General features: G+C 35.7%; 1 protein-coding gene across 2 annotated transcripts; it reads right to left on the bottom strand.

Annotated features, from left to right (window-relative positions):
- Positions 1-9,839: 9,839 nt before the first annotated feature.
- LOC125844920 (COP9 signalosome complex subunit 2) lies at positions 9,840-16,699 on the bottom strand. Of its 2 annotated transcripts, none has more exons than XM_049524285.1 (12): positions 16,564-16,699; positions 16,384-16,476; positions 14,122-14,200; positions 12,995-13,235; positions 12,820-12,894; positions 12,602-12,736; positions 11,718-11,905; positions 11,185-11,253; positions 10,949-11,039; positions 10,722-10,856; positions 10,123-10,235; positions 9,840-10,035 (listed from the first exon to the last, which is right to left on the bottom strand). In XM_049524285.1, the coding sequence occupies exons 1-12, from the start codon at positions 16,571-16,573 to the stop codon at positions 9,945-9,947; spliced, it is 1,320 nt and encodes a 439-aa protein (XP_049380242.1). In that variant the 5' UTR covers positions 16,574-16,699; the 3' UTR covers positions 9,840-9,944. The 2 variants fall into 2 exon arrangements, with proteins under 2 accessions (XP_049380242.1, XP_049380243.1); XM_049524286.1 differs by having other exon boundaries at positions 16,384-16,470; positions 16,564-16,654.
- Positions 16,700-23,149: the final 6,450 nt, after the last annotated feature.

Genomic DNA, 23,149 nt, shown 5'->3' with positions numbered 1-23,149 from the left:
TTCGTGGAACCCGGATGAATGGAATATCTGGAGCTATGAGCTTCTTCCATAATCCTCTCTTGGAGTCCATCCACCATAGGTACACACAATCTACCTTGATATCTCAATGCACCATCTCCCCCTGTTCAAAAGCTAATACTCTTTGCTTTTGAACATTTGCCTTCAACTCAAGCAAAATGGGGTCTTGATCTTATTTCTCCTTCACTTCTGACATCAATAATGACTCGGCCATGTTCGTCACTTCTATTCCTCTTTCTGCGGAGTCTATAAGGCTGACTCTCAGGCGTGCCAGTCTGTGCACATCTGTTGCTAGCTCTCTCTTTTCTTCTTCAATATGGGCGGTGCTACCCATAGACAACCTGCTTAAAGAATCAGCAACAACGTTAGCCTTACCTGGGTGATAAAGAATACTCAGGTTATAATCCTTGAGTAATTCTAACCACCTCCTCTGTCTGAGATTAAGCTCTTTCTGAGTAAGCACATATTGAAGGCTCTTGTGATCAGTGAATATATCAACATGCACACCATACAAGTAGTGACGCCATATCTTCCAAGCGAATACTACAGCAGCTAGCTCTAAGTCATGGGTGGGGTAGTTCTTCTCATGAACCTTCAACTGTTTGGAGGCATAAGCTATAACCTTGCCATTCTGCATTAAGACACAACCCAAACCAACTCTAGATGCATCACAATACACAACAAAACCTTGAGTACCTTCTGGTAACGTTAAAACTGGAGCTGTAATCAACCTCTTTTTCAATTCCTGAAAACTGTTCTCACAAGCTTCAGACCATTGAAATTTCACTGCCTTCTGAGTCAACTTGGTCAAAGGAGATGCAATAGACGAGAACCCCTCTACAAACCTTCTATAATAGCCAGCTAATCCCAATAAACTCCTAATTTCAGCTGGAGATGTGGGTCTAGGCCAATTCTGCACTGACTCAATTTTTCGAGTATCAACTTCAATTCCGTCACCGGATACAATGTGGCTTATGAACGCCACAGACTTAAGCCAAAACTCACACTTAGAGAACTTGACATACAACTCCTTGTCTTTCAAAGTCTGAAGAACTTTTCTGAGATGACTAGCATGATCTTCTTCATTCCTTGAATAGACTAGTATGTCATCGATGAAGACGATAACAAACGTATCTGAATAAAGTTTGAAGACTCGATTCATCAAGTCCATGAAAGCTGTCGGTGCATTGGTCAAACCAAAAGACATGACTAAAAACTCATAATGACCGTACCTGGTCTCGAAAGCTGTCTTTGGAATATCACCTTCCCTTACTCTTAGCTGATGATAGCCTGATCTGAGGTCAATCTTCGAAAAACAAGTGACACTCTGAAGCTGATCGAAAATATCATCAATCCTCGGAAGAGGGTACTTGTTGTTGATGGTAACCTTGTTCAACTGGCGGTAATCTATACACATCCTAATGGAACCATCTTTCTTTCTCACAAACAAGACCGGAGCATCCCAAGGTGAGACACTCGGTCGAATGAAACCCTTTTCTAGGAGATCTTTCAACTGCTCTTTTAACTCTTTCAACTCTGCTGGTGCCATTCTATATGGCGGAATAGAGATAGGACGAGTATCTGGAATGAGATCTCTGCCGAAATCTATTTCTCTCTTAGGAGGAATTCCGGGTAGATCATCGGGGAAAATTTCTGGAAACTCTCTTACTATAGGAACTGACTGAAAATGAGGTATCTCAACAATAGAGTCATGAACTCGGACTAAGTGATAGACACAACCCTTCGAAACTAACTTCCTTGCCTTAAGGTACGAAATCAAACGACCCTTAGGCACTACTGAACTACTACTCCACTCTAAGACTGGCTCATTTAGAAACTAAAACTTGACCACTCGAGTTCTACAGTCTAATGATTCATAACAAGCATGAAGCCAATCCATGCCTAGAATGACATCGAAATCTACCATGTCTAACTCAACCAAATCAGCCATGGTGCTCTTGTGATTGATAGAAACAGGACAATCACGATAGACTCTTTCCGCTAGAATAGACTCCCCAACATGTGTAGAAACACAAAAGGGTTCACAAAGTCTTTCAGGATAAACATCAAACTGATTTGCAACATAAGGAGTTACAAAAGATAAACTTGCTCCTGGGTCTAGCAAAGCATACATATCAAAAGCAAAGACTTTGATCATTCCAGTGACAACATTTGGAGAGTTCTCTTGCTCATGGCGACTGGTGATTTGCATAGAGACGGTTTGCTCCTCCACCTACACTAGAAGTAGCTCCTCTAGGTGCCGTTCTGTCTGGTGGAACAACTGAAGAAGACTATGCTTTATTGCTCCCATTACCCTGCCTATTCTTTGGACACTCTCGCATGAATGTCCATTCTGACCACACCTGAAACAACCAGTGGAGCCCTCTCGACAAATACCTGAGTGGTTCCTACCACACTTGGCGCAGGCAGGAGGCTTACTACTCCTTTGCGCCACACTACCCGAAGATTGTGCTGGTCTAGCCTTGAAGTCCTTCGACTGGCCATTAAATTCCCCTCTGTATCGGGGTGCAGGTGCTCTAGCAGATGATTGAGCAGGTCCCTTTTGCCTTTGCTGAAAATAGGAACAGTTTGAATTACCTTTCTGCTGCCCGGACTCACTACCGGTCTTAGCTCTCTTATTTCTGAACTCTTCTCTGTCTCTCAGCTTCTCTTTCTCAACCTGCTGTACGTAAACCATCAACCTTGATATGTCCATGTCCCCGATAAGCATTGCAGCCCTACTTTCCTTACTTGACAACTGAGACAGCCCAGCAACAAACAAACTCATTCTATTTCTCATGTCTGCAACTATCTCCGGAGCATAGTGGGATAGTTGGGTGAATTTCAGACTGTACTCACGAACACTCAAAGACTCTTGCTTAAGTGTGAGGAACTCACGTACCTTGGCCTCTCTCAATTCTCGAGGAAAGAAATGCCCCAAGAAAGCTTCCTCAAAACCGACCCAACTCGCAAGTGGTGCATTCTCACCTATGCCCCCTTTTCATTGGTCGAACCATGTACTAGCAACATCCTTCAATTGATACGCAGCTAGTTCAACTCGCTCAGTATCTGCCACATGCATCACATCAAAAATCTTCTTCAACTCCTCAATGAAGTCCTCTGGATCCTCAGTAGTGCTCGAACCCATGAAACTCGGAGGGTTCATCCCCAAGAACTCGCGGATCCTAGAAGTGTCAGCTCCTTCCTGTCGAGCTCCCCTTTGTTGACCAATCTGGTTTGTTACAGCTTGACTCAGAATTCTAATTGCCTCTCTAAACTCGGCATTAGAAACTTCCCCTTGATCTTGCACTCCCGGGGCATAAGGTAACTCTTGCTCATCCACATAACGTCTATGAAGACGCCCTCTGCCAACTCTTCGTGGAGGCATGACTATCTGAAACACGGCAAGCACGGATTAGAAAGAAACTCTTTAGAGATAACTCTAACGCACGAGATGAGTGTGAAAGAAATGAGAAATCTTCCTAAATGTTGCAGCCTCCCAATTATAGATGTGGCGCGCTTCACACCGATAACTAGGACTCTACAGACACGGCTTCATAGACTCCCTAGGACTCTTGAACTCTGTGCTCTGATACCAAGTTTGTCACGCCCCGAGCTTACACCCTAGGCGAGACCGGCACCCAGAGACCATTGCTGGCCCCAAGCAAATCCTTGGCCTGGCTTTCTTAACTCAGCGGAAACCTAACTCAACAGAATAACTCAATGCAATGCAAGGTTACAAACAACTTAACTTATAAAATCTGGCCACTAAGGCAACTCGAATCTCAAAATAGAATATTTACATATATACATAGATGCGAGACCCAAAACTAACTGGCTGACTGTCTATGAAACCTCTAAAATACTGAGATGGATGTTGGGACAGACGCCGCAACATCCTAATAGAACAAAACTAAGTACACAAAATAATTGAGTCCTCTGGAATGCAAGGAGGCTCACCACTGACTCTGGAGTGCTCAACTGGATCAACAACGTGCTGGATGCTGATCCTGAGTACCTGTATCTGCATCGTCATAAGATGCAGACCAACTGGCATCAATACATGGAATGTACGAGTATGCGAGTTGGAAAACTAAGCAACAAAGGCTAGAAGGAAATCTGGAAGAAACTGAAAAGCTTACCTTGCTCAACTCAACTCAACTCAACCCGACTGACTTCTTTCAATATAAGGCAATTTAAAACAAGTGCGATATAAAGAAAGACGGTTTAAAACGTGCTATAAACTCTGTGTGTATACAAAGATACAATAATCCTGAGATGTATATAGAAATACAATGAACTGATGTATATAAAAATACAATAATTTATGTGTATGAAAATACAATAACTGCTATGGGAGTTTCTCTAACCGACAACCATCACATAAGAGCTATAGTGATGATACAGCGATCGACCTCACGCTGCCAGAGCATCTTATACCCGGCCAAAGGTATAAGACTTGAACTGCCTAATGGATCCACTAGTCTATCTGGAAAAAGATTCATCTAAAAAGTATGATCCTTTTCTACCTATGGTGGCTAACATGGTTCTATGGGGGCTGCGGGTTCTTTGAACGCTCCCCCAATTTAGTGCTCGATACTACTCCCAAAAATGTACTGGCTCTTATGTTTTTAAAACATATGTCTTCCTGCTGATTGAGATAATTACTCAAAACTAGCCCCAAGGCTCTTTGGAAATCTCAGTTTCCAACCTTGTTTAAATGTAAAAACATTTCTTTAAAACTTCTTTGGGAATACATAGTTCCCTAATAACTTTGAGAAATAAACTCAACTTTATGTTCTTGACTTAACTTGAAACTTGAGACTCTTTACTTAACTTGGAACTTGAGCTTTAGAATGAAGTTAAAACGTTCAATAAAGACTCTTGAACAACTTTAAAGACTTGCTTTGACTCCCTTCTTAACTTCTAAGCTTGGCTCTAACTTCACTTGACTTCTAACTACCTTTCCTTGAATTGGAATTATGAATTCAAGGTGTTTGATCACATGTTATGGAGGGATTCTTGATGTTTAGACGTACTTTGGAGTGTCGGAAACAACTATGAAACATAGGTATAATACCTAGGAACATGCATGAGAAAGTCTGAAAAGAATGGGGGAACACGGCGTCCTTAGCGCTCTGCAAGGCGCGGAGCGCCAGCCCTTGAAGCTCAGAAGGCACCTGCTGGCGCTCTGAGAGGCGCGCCGCCCCAAGGGCTGGACTTCAGAGTCCCCTATGGGGCGCGCTGGCAGGCGCGACGCGCCAACCCTTTCCCCATAAATCTCGACTTTTCTCCCTCTTTTCTCTTACTCTAAACCTTCTAAACTTCAAGGTTTCCAGCCCCAAACATTTAGAATCATAAATCCCTCAACATACAATAGATTTCAACTCAAACACACAACCAAATCATGTCCCACAACCAACAAGAACTTCAACAACATCAACAACACAACCCAACAACTTCAACAACATATCCAATCTTTTCTCAATAATGAAAATGAGTTTGGTGTGTGGGGGAAAGGATCACCCAACACTAAGAACTCACATACCTTGATAGGGATCACCCCCGACGAAAATCTACGATGATCTTGACGAATCTTTGCTTGATCTTCCCTTTCTCCTCTTCTTCTCTTCTTCTTCTTCACTCAAAACCCTCACTCTCACTCTTTTAAAATGGGACCAAAAATGATCTAAAAATCAGCCTAACATATAATATAACCCCAAAAGAAAAACTAGGGAAAAGACCAAAATGCCCTTAAAATTTTCGGACGGATTCCCTGTCAACTGCTCAACTTTCAAAGGGCATAACTCGCTCATACGAACTCGGAATCGAGCAAACTTGACGGCGTTGGAAAGATCATTCTACGAGCTTCGCAATCATAACTGGAACTACACTTAACTCATCCTGAGCTAGGAGTTATGGCTGTTCAAATTTGGCCAAAAACTCACCTTTTCCCATACTTAGCCAAATTTCCAAAACTTTAAAATTCTTTCCAAAAATGAAAATTTCCAATTGGCTGGAGGGGGAGTTTGTTGGGCTATTGCTCATGTTCCAGCCAAAGGCTCATGGCCTAATCCTACTTGAAAAATGATTGTAATTATTCTCTTTATTTGGTTTCCAATTCTATTAGGAAAAGGATTGGAATAGTAATCCTATTTAGAGTTGGTTTTGGCTTTGCAAGGAAAAGCACAACTCTATAAATAGAGGATGGTCTTGAGAGAATAATTCAAATTGCTCATTAGTATTGTCTTTGAAAGACATTAGGACATAAGAGAAGTTTTGAGAGAGCTTTCAACAGGAGATAAGAGAGAAGAAAAAAGGGTTCTTTTGCTGCAGTCTTTTATTTTGACCAGCAACCTTCAGATCGTGTTTTCCGATTAACTAACCATTAGATCGGGCTGAAATTTGTACTGAGTGTTGCTGACATATTGGTGGTTGATTTGAACGGTGGAGATCGGATTCGGAAGTTAGCAAGATCCTGTTCTAGGTCCCGAACAGCAGCTGAGTTTGGGTGGTGTTTCTTTCTATCTATCTTTTGTTGGTGTAGCTATTGTTTGTTCTCTTTTGGCACTTGTTGTGTAGCCATTAGAAAAATAATTGTAACTCTCTTATTGTTATAGTGAAGCAATTCGGATCTTGTCGATCCTGTGGTTATTACCTTCGTTTTGAAGGATTTTTCCACATTAAACTTGGTGTTCTTTATTTTAGATTTTCGTTTTCAATTTTTTCGTCACAACAGTTGGTCCAGGTGAACCATCTCCCTATACCCTTTAATTAATTCAATCATGCCAGCAGTAAGGATGTATTTATTAAAATCATGAACCTCATTCTCATGCACAGGGTTCCCTGAAGCACTCTCTTCCAAACATGTCACTGCATTAGAGTCACCAAACACCAACTAAGGATTTAGTATTGTAGTATTTAGAATCAATAGTTCTTCCCATAAGCCTCTTCTATCATCAACTGTATGCAACCCATAAACAGCTGTCAGCAAGAAACATTGGTTCAAACTAGTAATGGTGACAACCCCATGAATTATCTGAGCACTCATCCCCACCAGATCAAATTCAACTTTGTAATGGTCCCATAATACCCATATTCTACCTTTGTCACTGTATGCATTATAATTTGCACACCAACTCCAACCAGGAGCTTTTTTATTTATAATGCTACCATCATGTTTTTTACATGACATTGATTAAATCATAATTCTTTCTTGAATTGCATCTTTTTTACATGACATTGATTATATTTTGTTAATATCCATTTTAGTATTTTTAACACAATCTAAGAATATATATTAATACACATATAATTTATTAACCAATGACTTTGATCCACGATCTTGAGCCCACTGTTGAACCCATTATATTATGTAAATGTAATTTATTTTCTACATAAGTATTATTTAACCGAGGATTTTTTTTCTTCCAAATTTGTGATGGGAAAACCCTAAAAAACTCTCTTCCATTTTTTCTAATCCTCTCCAGCCGCTCAAGGCTGAGACAAAAAGCCGGCCATGAGCTTCCATCTTCCACTCCTCTTTTACAGTCCTCCGCTAGAAACCACCACCAAAAGAGCCATTTTAGCTCCGAGCTCCGGCAAGCTAGTGAGAAACCAACCAAACAGCCACCAAGTGTCTTTATAGGTACCCAAAGTTGCTTCTCAAAAAAACTTAGAAACATATTTAAATGTTATTTTTATATATATTGTTAACGTTAGGCAAACATTATATCGTTTCTCATATGATTACGTTATTTTATTCTTTGTGTATATTGCATGTTTATTTTTAATTGTATATTATTTTATCTCCTCCTCAATTTGTAAAAATGAATTCAGCTGGAGCCACATTTGTGGATTTTGAAGGGTGCTAATACCTTCCATTTGAGATCACTTGAACCCTTATCTAGATTCTATTGGTTTCGTATACTTTTATTTTTGTTAGCTAATTAATTGGTCCTAGTTTTTCCTAACATTAGGTGGCGATTCCTTAGATTTTTTTTCTTAATTTTTAAAAAATTTAATTTAATTGATTATATTTTGAGTTACCACGATGTTTCACCTTATTTGAATAAAGTAGGGATGTAAACAAGGGGCTGAATTTTTTCATCATATATACTTTTATTTAAAATTTACTTTTTTAGTTTATTCTAGATGAGAAGTAATTACTTACTGTGTTATAATCAATCTGCTTTAACAATTCTTTTTCAGTTGATAATATAACTAATTCATTCAATCTCTCTTGAGACATTTTTTATCTTAAATAAGATTTAATCAATTTTAATTTCGAAAAACTTCTTTTGGTTGAGACAACAATTACATGAGCTATTAACATTATGTGTATTTGAAAAAGAATCAAGTGTTTTATTTGATGTAGTATTTTCATTGTATTATTTCTTTTAACACTTTTAATTTAAAAAATAATTCTAAACCATTAATATATATATAAACAAAGAGAAAACTGCTGCTTATCAGGATATGATCACTAGTTACCTCAAACCAAATAAACAAAGAAACTACTAAAATCTGACTAACAACTAATCCAGAATCCTCGAATGAGGAGGACTCACCAATTGCTGAGTGAAACTACTGCAACATCACTACCCAGGAGTTTAAGTATACGGACGCCGGAATCTTTATCATAAAAAGGATGCAGCGCAGGGAAAACTATGTGTCATTACATGAGTAAATAATGGGGCACTAGCATATATAATTGTAAAACTGACATAACAAGGATAAGGTTCCTAAAATCATACACCTAGTGAAAGAACATAAGAGAAAGCAATTGGAGTTCTTGTCTGAATACCATTCACAATCTTCTTTTAAAAGCATATATAAAGATGAGTCTATTTCAGTAGCCTTACATAATCATAGTTATAAAGTCAATCAAATAAAGTTAAGAGCATATCCTAAAAAGTTGATTGACTCTCGAAATTTCAAACATACTCTTATACCTAGTTATGTTAATAAGGGTCAATTTATTGCTTTAGAACGCAACAAATCAAGGAGTAAGAGCATAAAATTATATTAGTGGTACAAGCAATTAATTGTACACCAAATGAATTAAAACAAGGTTAAATGAAAGGTCGTCTGGTTGTCGGTTAGAGTAATATAGGTATTAATAACATATAGTTTATTTATATAAGTATTAGTTATATAAATTTAGTTACGTAGGATTTAGTTATTTTTATATTAGTTATTCTAGCAACTCTTTACATAAGTTTTCTTTCATGAACATGTATTTAGTTATATGGAAAGAAAAGACATGAACTAGATATTGTGTTAGCCATGTTATTATACTTTATGTGGAAAGAAAAAAGAGTCGAGACCAACCAAATATGTTACAACTTATGCTAGATTTTATGTGGAGATTTTTTTTTTTTTCATTTTATAAGTAAGCAACGTGTTAGCGTTTGGTTCGAGGAAATTTTTTTTCATGTTTGATTGATTAAAATATTTTAAAAAATAATCTTTAAGAATATAAGTTTCTTAAAAAAATAAGAAAAGTACCTTTTCTAATGGAAGGAAGGAAACGTGTTCTATATGTGATATTCCAATTAACTCACCATCTCTTTCCCATTCATCCAACTCACCCAACTCCATTCAATCTCTATAGCATTTTGCTAAATTATATATAAATGTTTTTGAATAATATCTTCTACTTAACAAGCCCACGAGGAAATTAGTACCAAACACACTGTAATTGGGGTAGTTTGGTACAGGGATGAGATAGACAAAGTTATCTTAGCATGCTGTTTCTGTCGCAGTATAGAAACAAAGAGTAACATAAATCAGATAGAAGCTCTTGCTACTTAAACAGAGAGAAATATCGAATTTTGTACAAAAAATCTACATGTTGAACAGAGGAGCTAAATAATGAGTCCATAATATAATCACACTCAGCTTTTTTTCATGTCCAGGTAATATCAACATACTCTGTTGCCAACAGTTTGGTACAAAGACCTAAGTTGTGTGTTCCATTTGTCGATGGCAGCATATTTCTTCATTCCTTTCGATCTGCATGAATAAAAGCATGGAAACAAATTAGAAATAGTTTCAGCCAAAAACAACCAAATTATCACAATGTTGAGGTCAGGGTTTCACCTATCTCCACATTCTAGCAACCGGTTCACTTGATCAATGTGCCCATGGATACGGTTGTCCAAGATGAGTGAGACCAACAACTCCTCGACGTCTTTTTCTGGCACATTAAGCTCCTGCATGGTAAGTAATAGAAACCAATTAGGAAGTCTATTACTTATGAGAACCATGGAGAATATGTCTGGATATTATGTGGATGTTCCAAATTCAAATATGTTATATGGTAAAGTGATATGCCACCATTATGCCATCTATAAACAGTTTATTGATAGAGAGCACATGGTTTATGGGTTAACCACATGTCATTCTGGAGACAAAAATCTGGTATTTAAGTCCAGAGTAGAGGGACGGGCCCATTATCCACAGAGCTTCGAATGATGCATAACTAGCCCTTGGAAAATCTTGGTTATAAAAAAGGAGGTTATCTCGGTTATAGAGAACGATTCAGTCTTTCCACACACACCCCTCCCAAATCACAAAGAAAAACAAAAGACATAATTGATAAACTCCGCCTTAAGATTGAGAAGCTACGAACAAAATTAGGGGAAGAAATTCCTGTAATACTCCATAACAAGAAAGCAAACTCTAACAAGCCTATTTACCTTGGAAATGAAGGGAATCCGGATTCTTGTGTAAGGCTTAATGATCTTCAGCAGCACTTGGGTTCTGACATTTCTTAAAAGATCTTCAATGTAATTTCTGATGAAGGGATCATCCATTATTGTTCTTCTATTACTCTGAAAAATATCAAGGAAATCACATTCAGAATGATAGTCAACAGTAACTATGAATTGACGGACTTATAGTAGCAATATTTTGATAGTTGCACCTTAAGAATTTTCTCAAACTCTAAGATCTCATTTCGTTGATATGCTGCTATAAGGTTAGTCATTGCCAGTATCTCAGGGTCATTTTTGTACCTGAAAAGTATAAAACACAGTCAAGCACCAACACCAATGCAATTAAGTTGATGTGCATTACTTGGTCCAGTGACTCTAACCACAGAACTGATAAAGAGTACCGGTCCTAATCTCTTTATTAAATTAGAACTCTTAAACTGCTCACGGTTTTGCTTCTTGGCCATCAAAGGGGTTAACCTCAGACTCCATCAGCATATTTGCCAGAACCAAGTACCTGTAAGATGGAACCAAGTGACCACAATATCAGGGAGAGCAATGTTTCTTCTGCGGCATGCAGGAGAGAGAAATGAAGGTGAATCAGTAAAACAATTGCCTAGGAACCATTAACAACTAAAGTGAAAAGAGATAAATATTATGTTAAACATACAACTAAGCAATTCTGACACATACCCCCTTAAACAGAAAATGTCAACGAAATCACATATGAAGCTGTAACTCAGAATGCATTCAAGTGCCTGCATCTGAAGCAGCAAAAGCGATGACCTTAAATATTTTTCTTTTAAATATCATCTTCACGAGACTTAGTAAAATACCATGTAGATTGATCTAGTAACTTTTGCAGTGTACAAGATGTTATTTCTTTCCAACTGTACTCTTCCCATCTGTTCTACCCCAGAAGAAATGCCAAAATAAGGAAGACGGCAAACAAAACAAGCACACGATGAACCACACACATACTTTAGACACTGAATGCGCCTCTGATTCCCAGCTTCATCATAGTTCTTGAAAGCTTCAAAGAAGTCTGTAGCTGCCTCAGCCCACTGCCGCTCTGCCATATGCATTTTTCCTCCACATTCACGAATTATTCCCATTATTCTAGGGTGAGGGATTGCTGATTTGACTGAAAGTGCTTTAGTGTATAGTTCCTGAAGATAAAATACATGTTTTTTCAAGAATCTCAGTAAGCAGCAATTAGTGATGGAGAGAACAGCAATTCAAGGACATGTAAGTATGTCGTTCCAGCATCTATGGATCCTTCTTAATGAATAAATTAGATCAAACAGATCTTCTGGACATATTCAGAATCAAAATAAAAAATGACTAAATAAAGAACAAGGGTATACCAAAAGATAAGAGGAAAGAAATAAGCTTGAAGCTTCCGAGAGAAGATCTAAATCTCCAACAAGACTTGGAACTCCATGTTGACGGATGCTTAAATGGAACAGAACTTAAGGCGGGAGTTCATCTTTGGATATTAGGGTATTAATTTATCCTCTATACAAAATTATATTTACCCTCTATATAAAATTATATAAATATTGGAAGTCTCACATCTTTTGTGGAAGTTTGATCAGCTTTTCTTTACTTCTAATACACATCATTCACTGCCTTATTGATGAAGTTTAACAACTTCAGGTTTCATAGTGGGAAAAGATTTAAAATAGGGAGTAACTTGGGGTAAAAGTAAAACATAGAACCAGGGAGTAACTTGGAATGGTAAACATCACCTGGCATTAAATATAGAGATGATTTATTTGGTCATATCAGCTGCAAAGATTCACCTAATGGTGCACAAAACCCAGTATGATATCAAATAAACAGGAGAAAAGCTAATAACATACCTTCAGTTTTTTGTTATTTTTCGTCTCCGTGTACATTTGGATCTCTATTGCATATACCTCCAACAATTGTGTACCTTTCTTCTGGTCATCAGTACCATCTTCTTTTTGACAAGATTTGTGGAGTTGTTTCAAAATCTAATTGGACGCTCAAGTTATTGGTGGGAAAACTTATACACTGACACTACAACAACAGATGCTAATCTGAAAAAGAATAATACCTTATTCATTCGTCCATACTCCCCAATGTCAAACCATATTTTGCAAAGTTTTAGATTTGTCTTGAACCACAACCTCTGTGAAAAGAAGGTGACCATGAGGCCCTTGACAAGAACACGAACTCTAGAACCTTCAAAGCCAGCCTACTATACCCTCAAGAAGGAATATTGTTCTGACCTCGTTTTTTGCCTCTTCAAGGGCTTTCAATGTTGTCTGGTAGAACTCTTGTAGGAGATCAAAGTTCTGACTAGCTGATCCTGAGATGAAATCCATGATGTTGTTTATACACTTTTCACTATAATTTCTTGTCACTGCTGACTTGATGTAGGTTAGCATTTCTCTGTAAGCATCCATCATTTCCTTGTACTTCCCTAGCTTATAGTAAAGCTTAACAGTTTGCTTTAAGGCTTTAAATCCCCTGAAAAACAATAAGAACAGTTGGTAAGTGTCACACACAGCCTATTTCAGTGAATTTTAAAACTTGCAAGAGACCTTTGCTTACAAAGCATCAAATTACATAAAACAAAAAGCAAAGGTGTGAAATAGGACCACAACTTTTAGCCATACAATTATGAAGTTTTCTAAGAAGCATCAAATCACATGAACAAGAAGCAAATGCGGAAAATAGTAAGACACCTTTTGGATTACAATTATGAAGTGTGCACAAGTATTCTCAATGATTAATATCAAGTTACCAAATTCACAAAACAACATAAAAAGCACAAAAAGATCAAACATATCAGATCTGACAATGAACAAGAGGTCTCACCCTAAGAGCTCAGAGCAAAAGTTTCTGAATTTTTTTAAATCTCACACATGTAAACCTAATAGGAGCGAGAGACCCAAAGGGAGTAACCTGACAAACATTTCCAGTTCTTGTCAAACAATTATCTGCACTTGGAAGGTTAACATTTTTTTCCACAGGCTTGTAAGAATGATAAAGTTCAATAAACTATCAGGATCTTCTCCCACATGTTCCATACAAACATTTGCATAATGAAGAAAACACAATCTATCTCAACTTGCAGTTTCTCATAATTCATCCTCAGCGTGTTTCTCAGGCTGCATGTCAATTAATATAAGGTTGTAGTAGTTTACTTGAGACAGAAATTAACTGCAATGAGAACATGCAGTTCTTAATGACCCTGAACTTCGAATGGACAGATCTATCACATCAGTCTCCGGCCTCACAAATCTCACAAATACACAGCCATCTATTCTCTTAAACAAACACACAAGGAGTTAGCTGATCAGTTTAACAACTACCATACTGTACAAAATTTTTATTACTATCAATTTCTTACCAATCAGCCTTCTCAGGTTCCATACGAACTACTTCAGCAAACCCCTCAAGTGCTGCCTCTGGGTCTGTTTCAGCCAAGCCTATGAATGACATAATCACAGAATATTAGTAGGAAACCATTTCCAAAGAGAAGAAAAAACGATAGGAGATATTAGTCCAAGATAAGTAGCTTAAGATGCATATATAGAAAATATCCACATAGTTGAGTTAAAGTCAACACCCTTTTTTTATAACAAAGAAATTCCCGAGTAGCAGCTGTGATTCGAAGCTCAGTAGATAAAGTCAATGCCGCTACATAGGATATAGCATGACTTATAACTACCTTATAACCAGGGAGTAATATTGTTTTGACAACTGAGGAATTCCCAAGGATCAGCTGTTGCACGGTTTGAAACTCGGTAGATAAAATTAACACCATTACATAACATATAGCAGAATCTATTACTCCCTTACAACCAAGGAGTTCTTTACAGGAGTATCTGTTGCTGCTACTGGTACAGTTTGCTTTTTCAGTTATTTAATATCTGGGTAACTTCTATGTTGGCAAGTTCTTCCCTCACGACTGTCATCACATTCATACAAAATCTTTGGGAAATAATCGTATTATGCAAAAGATCTGTTACACATAGAGCATCACACTTCACAGGCGTCTCACACAGAAAAAGACAGGTGAGTCAAGTGAGAGAAACATCACTGCTACAATCCTCACTTTCTCTAACATTGTTTGAAAACTAAAGAAAATCGAAAATCTTGGCAACTATAAACCGACTTGGCTCTAGTAGACAACCTTATGACCGACTTGGATCTAATAGACAACCTTATGACCGACTTGGCTCTAATAGACAACCTTATGACCGACTTGACTCTAATAGATAAACTTATGGCTTTCCCTAACCTTGCTGTGCCAAAATTCGACCAATACAATCCTAGAACTTATATAGGATAAGGGATGGATTCTCCTTTTTCAACCTTCCAACACTAAATAAATCTATGGAAGCCTTTCCCTGAGAACAAAATCACGAGGGATAAAATTCCAGAGGACAAAGAGCAGACTTGCCTTTTTTCTTTGATAACTAACTTCCCAAACTTATGTCCTATAAATTAAAGCACTACTCCCATACATAACTCAATGATACAGGTGATTAAAATAAACCATCAAAAGAAAGTTAAAAGAAGAGAAAATTAACTATTAGGATTCAAGACCCTGCAATGTCTAAAATCTACTGAGCTAATATGCCTTCTTTCCTACTTCCCTGAAGTTCCTTTTACAAATGAACATAATTAGCGGCCTACATTTCTCCTCTATATGTCCAGTTTTCACTCCCAAAAGCACAGAAAAATCTTTGAATTGAAGCCATATCATGCAGCCGATTCAGAATCCAAACATAATAGATTGACCAAATCAAATGCCCCTTTAAGAGTGTTATGCTTTAATGAAAAAGAAGGGATCAATGTGCTTTAACCTTAAAATTTCAACCCAACATTCACCTCTGTTAATATAGTTTACAGGTAAAACTCAACAATGCAGTGTGATTGCTCGTCTCGTAGCAGACCACAAGATTTTCTTCTGTCACCTTGGAAATGATAATTAGCAATTTGGTGCTCACCCAAAAGTGTAGCCAAGACCCAAAGTGATCAATGAAGTGTGTAGGGAACCATAAGCCCCATGGTTATCCCAAAAACAAAAAGAAGGAAGATGGAGCATTAAAATTGTATTACAAAACTCTAAATTTAACTATCCAAATTATCTTATTCTCTTTAACAATTTAGTACCGTATTAATTTTTGTCCCTAATTCAAATCAAAAGAAGATTTTGACTTAATCACCTTTTCTTAGTAATTTCCAATTTCAAGTCTTCCAAATTTTCTCAAGCAACAACTGTTCTTTCTTAACAGATCTTCCTAAAAGTACTTTCATCTATGATCTAACAAATTAGCCAAGTTAACAAATTAAGACCTCTGTTCCTGTTTCCCAACTGAAACAATCAAAATGTCATCTAACTTAGTAATCAAACTTAAATTATCAAATACTAAACTATAAACATTCACATACATGATGCATATTCAACACCTCAATTGTTTTCCTTAAGTTAATGTGTGAAAATTTTAATGCAAAAATTGTTCCCAATTTTTGCAAAGTTTTTTTCGAAGAGAAGTAACTAATGCAGTTCTCCTGATTTTTTGTAATCCAAGTAGAGGAAGCAAAATTTTAAACAAAAGCATAAAACTTATCAGCATATTTACAACATTCAAAATTTCAAAACCTTTGGAGTTATAGTATTGGTTCTCGATGTCAACATCCTGCTCTTCAGGCTCCTCTTCTGAATACTCGAATCCATAGTCCTCCATATCTGCATCTTCAAAAAAAATTGAAAATACACATACATTAACATTCACAAAATCGGATTAACACAAAAAATAGCGAGGTAGAGAGAGTAAATTACCAGAGCCCATGGCTGATTAGAGAACACTGAAAAGATCGAAAACAAAGATTAATGAGGAGATTTTTGAGCTGTGGATGAAGAGAGAGTTGTCGGTTTTTCTCTTTGGACTACTGTAATAGAGTCATGAATTTAAAGGGTCGGGTTAGATTACGGGTGCAAAGATGAAAAGGATCATTTAGCCCCAACTTTTGTTGCCCGTATTTAGGGGTCGTTTGGGAGCTAGTAAAATTTGAGTAGATATTAGTAATGTAACCGCTTGTAAGATGTATAGTGTGCGTCTTACAAGGCCCATGTAGTGTGTGTCTTCCAATCAATAATTTCACGACATACATCATTCTATCCAAATGTTGCTCTTATGGTTTGATCTTCAATTTTTGTTGCCCTTTTTGAAAACTTTGCTCAATATTTTTGCTTTTTTGGGTTTGGACTCAATAATTTATCTCCTAATTAGTTATCAAACATGATATTATTTATGCAGAATTTAATATTTATATAACTCGCACCCAAACCAGCTACCAAATGACCCTTGATATTTAGTCATAATATAAATGTTGTAAAGCCCAAACCAAAAAAACAAGTAGACTAGAATGCTTCTTCTTCTCACCTTCATCTTCCTCTCCGCAATTTTGGAGTTGCAGTTAGCGGTGAAACTAGAAATTCATATAAGAGAATTTTAAAAAATACTAGTGTTACACCAAGAAATTGAATATTAGTGTTTAAAGACAATTTTTGAACCCCCTTTATACTACACAATATTTTCTTATGTTTGTGGAATTTGACAGAGCATACATATCCAAAAGAATTATTAATTATTTTTGCCTTAATTGTGTAATACAATTTTCTGGTCAGAAAAATTTAATTAAACTCAATTGCCTTTTTACCCCGAATTACAACAATTTGGTCTAATTTTAGGTGTAGTAATTCGAAAATCATTAATGTGAAGTTTGATTGTGGCGAAAGTTTCACTAGTTTTAATTTATTGGAAAAATTATGTGATTAAGTAAATTTATACTATTTAATTAGTCATTATAATTATAATTTGTTATAATTACCACTAGCGGTTAACATTAATCATTAATTACGTGGGTTAACTTTGAGTTTGTATAATTAGTCACGTTTGTATAATTCGCCACATTTGTATAATTTGCAACTAACAATTCTTTGTTTGATTTGTATTTGTATACGATAGTTTGTATTTGTATATGACAATGATTTCTTTTGGATTTTCAGTTTTATCACCATATACAATCAATCTATTTGTGTATAACTTTTTAAAGTTTGTATAAACGTGTAGTTTACGGATTTTGTATAGTATAATTTATATAATGTAATTTGTATAATATAATTTGTATAACTGTTTAAAGTTCATATGTTTATGTTTGTATCAATTCGTNTTCTTTTGGATTTTCAATGTTATCACCATATACAATCAATCATTTTGTGTATAACTTTTTAAAGTTTGTATAAACGTGTAATTTATGGATTTTGTATAATATAATTTATATAATGTAATTTGTATAATATAATTTGTATAACTGTTTAAAGTTCATATGTTTATGTTTGTATCAATTCGTTATTTCGAGTTTTATCATATTTGTATAATTCTAGACTTTATATTACTCAATTATTCAAAAAACACGCAAATTAAACAAACGTACCCGCGATATATACAAACGAGATACAAATTATATAAATTATGGTCCTCTCTCTTTCACCTCTCTCCACCAAGGTTTGTCGCATCTTCTTGTTTGCTCACCCTTTGTTAACAGCGAGGTATAGTTCTGTCTGAGCAGCTCATCATTTCATTGCCCTTCCTCTAAGAAATAATTCACTTCTTCTATTGTGTCATCTCTTTGAAGATAAATTCATTTTATTGGAACTCTTACAACTAAATAAGAATTACTACATTGAAAACATAATAATTATTGATTGTCACCACTCACCAAATATATTTATAGCTTGCCAAATTTAAAAAAAATCAAAGAGAATAAGTATTGAAGCAAACAAGAGAGGTGAGGAAAATTTTAGAGATACCATGGTGGAAACTGGAAACAAAAAAAATTTAAGGATTAATGAAAATTCAAAACACAACATATTGTTCTTAATCAATTATTAACACAATTCACAAATATATATATTAGAATATGATAATCACTGTTTTGTTGATGAACCCATTGTGTGACATTCGAACAGGGTGACAAAGGCTTGAAAATGTGTCAAATTTAGACAAATGAAAATAAGGAAATTGTTTATACATATTTGATGGTTGGTCAAAATAATTATATTATCAGATATGGTATAGATTAACTCAATCTCCTAAGTGAGGTCTGAAGAGAGTAAAGCGTATACAAAACTTACCTTGAATAGATAGAAAGATTGTTAAATTATTTTTCTAGTACACACTCTACCAAACGATCCCTATGACTATGAGATTACGATAATATTTCTATCTATTCAAGGTATGAGTAAGTTTTGTGTACGCTTTACTATTCCCAGACCCTACATACAAGATTGAGTTAATCTATATCATATTTGATTAGATAATTATTTTTACCATCCATCAAATATATTTAATAATTTTCCTTATTTTAATTTGTCCAAATTTAACACAAATTCACCCTTTTGTCACCTTGTTTTGAATGTCACGTTAGGGATTCATCAACAAAAGAGTGATTATTAGATTCTAATATACATTTGTGAGTTGTGTTTATAACAATTGATTAAGCACAAGTTGTTGTGTTATGAATTTTCATCAATCCTTAATTTTCTTGTTTCCACTATGGTATGTCTCCAAGGTTTTCCTCATCTTGTTTGCTTCAATATTTTTCATCTTTGAGTATTGAAATTTGGCAAGTTATAAGTATATCTGGTGACAATCATTTATTATGTTTTCTATGTAGTAATTCTTATTTCAGTTATAAGGTCAAGAAACCTTAAGCGCACCTAAATTAATTCCATAAAATATAAGGAAGTAAACATAAGAAAATATATTTCATGAAATATAAAGAAGTAAACATAAGAAGAAGCAAAGAGAATTCATGTCTACTATATACCCACAAATTTGGGGAGAGTAGGATGTATGCAAGTCTTATATTTATGTTGGGAGGTTGAGAGTGTTTTCAATAGACCCCCGGTTCAAGAAAAAGTAGATCGAATAAGAAATAGAGGAAGTGAAAAAATCATGGAAAAATAATATAGAAATTTGACCTTGTATATAAAATATAATTTTCTTGATGAAGGGGATTCAAATTGTAACAAGAGGCTACTAGTTCAGAAAGATACCAAGACAACGCACTGCTACTTATTAACCTTTTACCCTAATTTTTTCCTCCACAACTTTATATATTAGGTCATGTCCTTGATATGTTAAAACTGTATCATGGCATGCCTAGTTACCTCTTCTCAATACTTCTTGTGTCTACCTCAGCCACTCCTAAAATCATCCATAGCCAGCCTCTCTGTCACCTCCACCCTAGGGCATCCGAACATCTCCTCTTCACATGCCCTAATCATCTCAGTCTTGCTTCCACATCTTATTCTCCATAGAATTCACTCCCACCTTGTCATTGATATCCACAATTATAACCTTATCTCTATTAGTATTATCCACACATTCATTTCAACATTCTCATTTTTCTTAATTTATAAAAAATATTTATTTTCTTCATTTTATCTATATTGTTTTTATATTTAAACACATAACCTTCAATAATTAATTCTTGAAAATTACTTTCTTTGTTCACTTATATTTGTCATGTTTTGCTTTACAAGAGTCACTTTGACTAATTTTCAAAGCTAAATTGAATTAGATTAATTCAATATTTCAAATTTAGATGTTCAAAAACTATATGAATAATACTATAAGTTGCAATCTTTCTCATATCGGAGAAGGGTCTAAAATACCCTTAGAGTATTGAAATTTGTACAAAAATACCTCTCGTTTACCTTTTGGCCTCAAACTACCTTGGGGTTAATTGTGGGCATCAACAGAGCGGTTATATGAGTGGAACAAACATTTGAAAAGTGGTTGTGATACACAGTCCATTGACAAGAGTGAAAATGATAGTGTGCTTTCTCCTACCAGTGATGCATCAGGCTTGTGTGTCCTTGGGTAAGATAAGTTTTAATTAATTAATTTTTCAACCAATTAGATATTATTAATTAGATGGACTAAGTAGTCTGTTTGCGAAAAATGGCATTATAAGTCCCTAAAGGTTAACCCCAAGAGTATTTTGAGGCCAAAAGATAAGCGGGGTATTTTTGTACCAATTCTAATACTTTAATTAAGGATATTTTAGACTCTTCTCCGTTCTCATATTAATATGACAAAAAAGTATATCTTAAAATATTTGTCAAGTGCATAAAGTTTGACTTTTGAAAAGTGAAACGTCCTATGAAAGAGGCTCACTTGGAAGGAGCAACAGAAGAGATAACCTCATTCAACAACAAGTATGAAAGAGGCTCACTTGGAAGGAGCAACAGAAGAGATAACCTCATTCAACAACAAGTAAAAGTAAACGGAGGGAATACTATCTTTCTTCAAATTGGGATTGACAGAGAAAGAAGCTAATAGTATAAGTTCGAAGTGAAGAATATGGAGAAAGTGATAGACAAGTTGAGAGAGGTCTACTGACAAATGGATTCTTATATTATAGTTTTCATTTTGACTGATTGGAAATGGACTATTCTTGACGACCCAAAATTCTATTCTTCTATAACACCTTACCAATTTCCTTTCTTGCCTTCATACGACCCCTTATGTTCCTTTCTTACACTTGGGTGACTCATCTTTTCATATAAAGTTTGTAACTTCCGTATGATTAATTGTTGTAAGTGATTTGTATGAAGTTTTACTTCATCCATTAATCTATTTTTTTTTTATATATTAAGGTAGATTGGAGGGGCGGTTACCTCTTAGATACAACAATAACAATACACTCAGTATAATTCTACAAGTGAAAGCGAGGTTTGAAAAGGGTAAAATGTACAAAGACCTTACCTCTATCCTTGTGGGGTAGAGCGGTAAATTTTGATTGACCCTCGAATTAAAATAATGTAACTAGCTCATGAAAGTATGCAAGTTAAAGAGACAACAAAATAAAATGTACAAAATAAGTATAGCAACAGATACTTAAACACATTGGAGATAAAGAATCTAAATGATACCTAAAGCATACTACTAGAAGTACGACAACACTCTACTACCTACTAGTCTTCAATCATGATACTCGACCCTACATACCTTCATATTTAAGGTTATGTCCTTAGTCAACTAAAGTTGTTCCATGCCCCATCAAATTACCCCCCCCCCCCCTCCTCCCAAATCTTCTTCAGCCTACCCATACTTGTCCTAATTTCTATTACAACCAACCTCCCATACCGACTCATTGGTACATTCTCATACTTTCTATTCATATGTTTGAACAATTTCTGCCTTGCTTCCTTCATCTTATCTGTCATAGAGATCATTCCCACCTTGTCTAGTATAACTTTATTCTTAATCATATCTCTCCTAGTATGCCATATACCAATTTGAGCATTTTCATCTATATTACCTTCATCTTTTGAACATGGATATTCTTGATCGGCCAACACTCTGCCTTATAATAGTGTTTATCTAACCACCACAATGAAGAACGTACCTTTCAACCTTGGTGATACATTTTTATTTCATAGTACCTTAAATGTGAACCTTCATTTCATCCACCCTCCTCTAAACATTATATGTCACGATCCAAAGTATACCCTAGGTGTAACATAGCATATAGAACCCCGAAAGGCTCCACACAATCCACTAAGCATACATCATAAAAGATAATAGAAATAAAGATTTAAAAAGAAGCATTTTCATATCATAGAAGAGTTTGACAAAGCGGAAGTCTAACACAGTCTCAACAAGCCATCTAATACACAAAAATAAGTGGTTTGAACGTAATTCATACACCACTACAATGTCTGAATACGAAATAGCTATAAAAGTGTCTTGGTCCTCGGAACATGAGGAATAAAAAATCTTCAGATCGACAAGGGAGATCAACTAGCCACAAGTATGCGAGGTAGGAGCGTCAGACCCTACATTAGTGAAACAATGTAAGCACAAGTATGCATTAGTACATGAAATGTACCAAGTATAATAGCAATGCATAAACGATATGAAATCATGCTAAAAGGACTTTACATGACATGGAATGACCAAGCTAAGCATAAGATAAAAGGTTAGAAAACACAAGTCGTAATCATGGTCAATGCAAGATTAACATATTAAAACACTTTGTGAGATACTCAAAAGTAACCTAGTTCATTATTGCGGGATGTTTACTATTAACCCACATAGACCATGTGAGCTAAAACACGGAATTTAGTGTCTATCCTACACTGAAAGGAGATGTCCTACTTTCCAAGGTAAGGACTATAAACTTCTAGCTTATGTGGATCCACTAGCTAAGACATCTTACGGGGGCACATAGTTAGGGACAAGGAGATCATTGCTACTAGAGACCCGACCTCAACTAACTAAAGAGAGTCCATCTTAATATCCTCTCAGTGCTAAGAAAAATACCACATAATAGTCATTAATCATGTTCAT

This window comes from Solanum stenotomum, chromosome 11, assembly GCF_019186545.1.
Source record: "Solanum stenotomum isolate F172 chromosome 11, ASM1918654v1, whole genome shotgun sequence".
Taxonomy (NCBI): Eukaryota; Viridiplantae; Streptophyta; class Magnoliopsida; order Solanales; family Solanaceae; genus Solanum; species Solanum stenotomum.
The sequence above is the reverse complement of the archived record's forward strand: the minus strand, read 5'-3'. Positions and strand labels throughout refer to the sequence as shown.

Coding starts and splice junctions, on each gene's coding strand:
- LOC125844920 (XM_049524285.1), bottom strand. Junction 13,236..14,121: donor GAACCTGAGAAGGCTGATTG/GTAAGAAATTGA, acceptor ATTGTTTTTCAG/GGGATTTAAAGCCTTAAAGC. Junction 11,906..12,601: donor AAAATAACAAAAAACTGAAG/GTATGTTATTAG, acceptor TTTTATCTTCAG/GAACTATACACTAAAGCACT.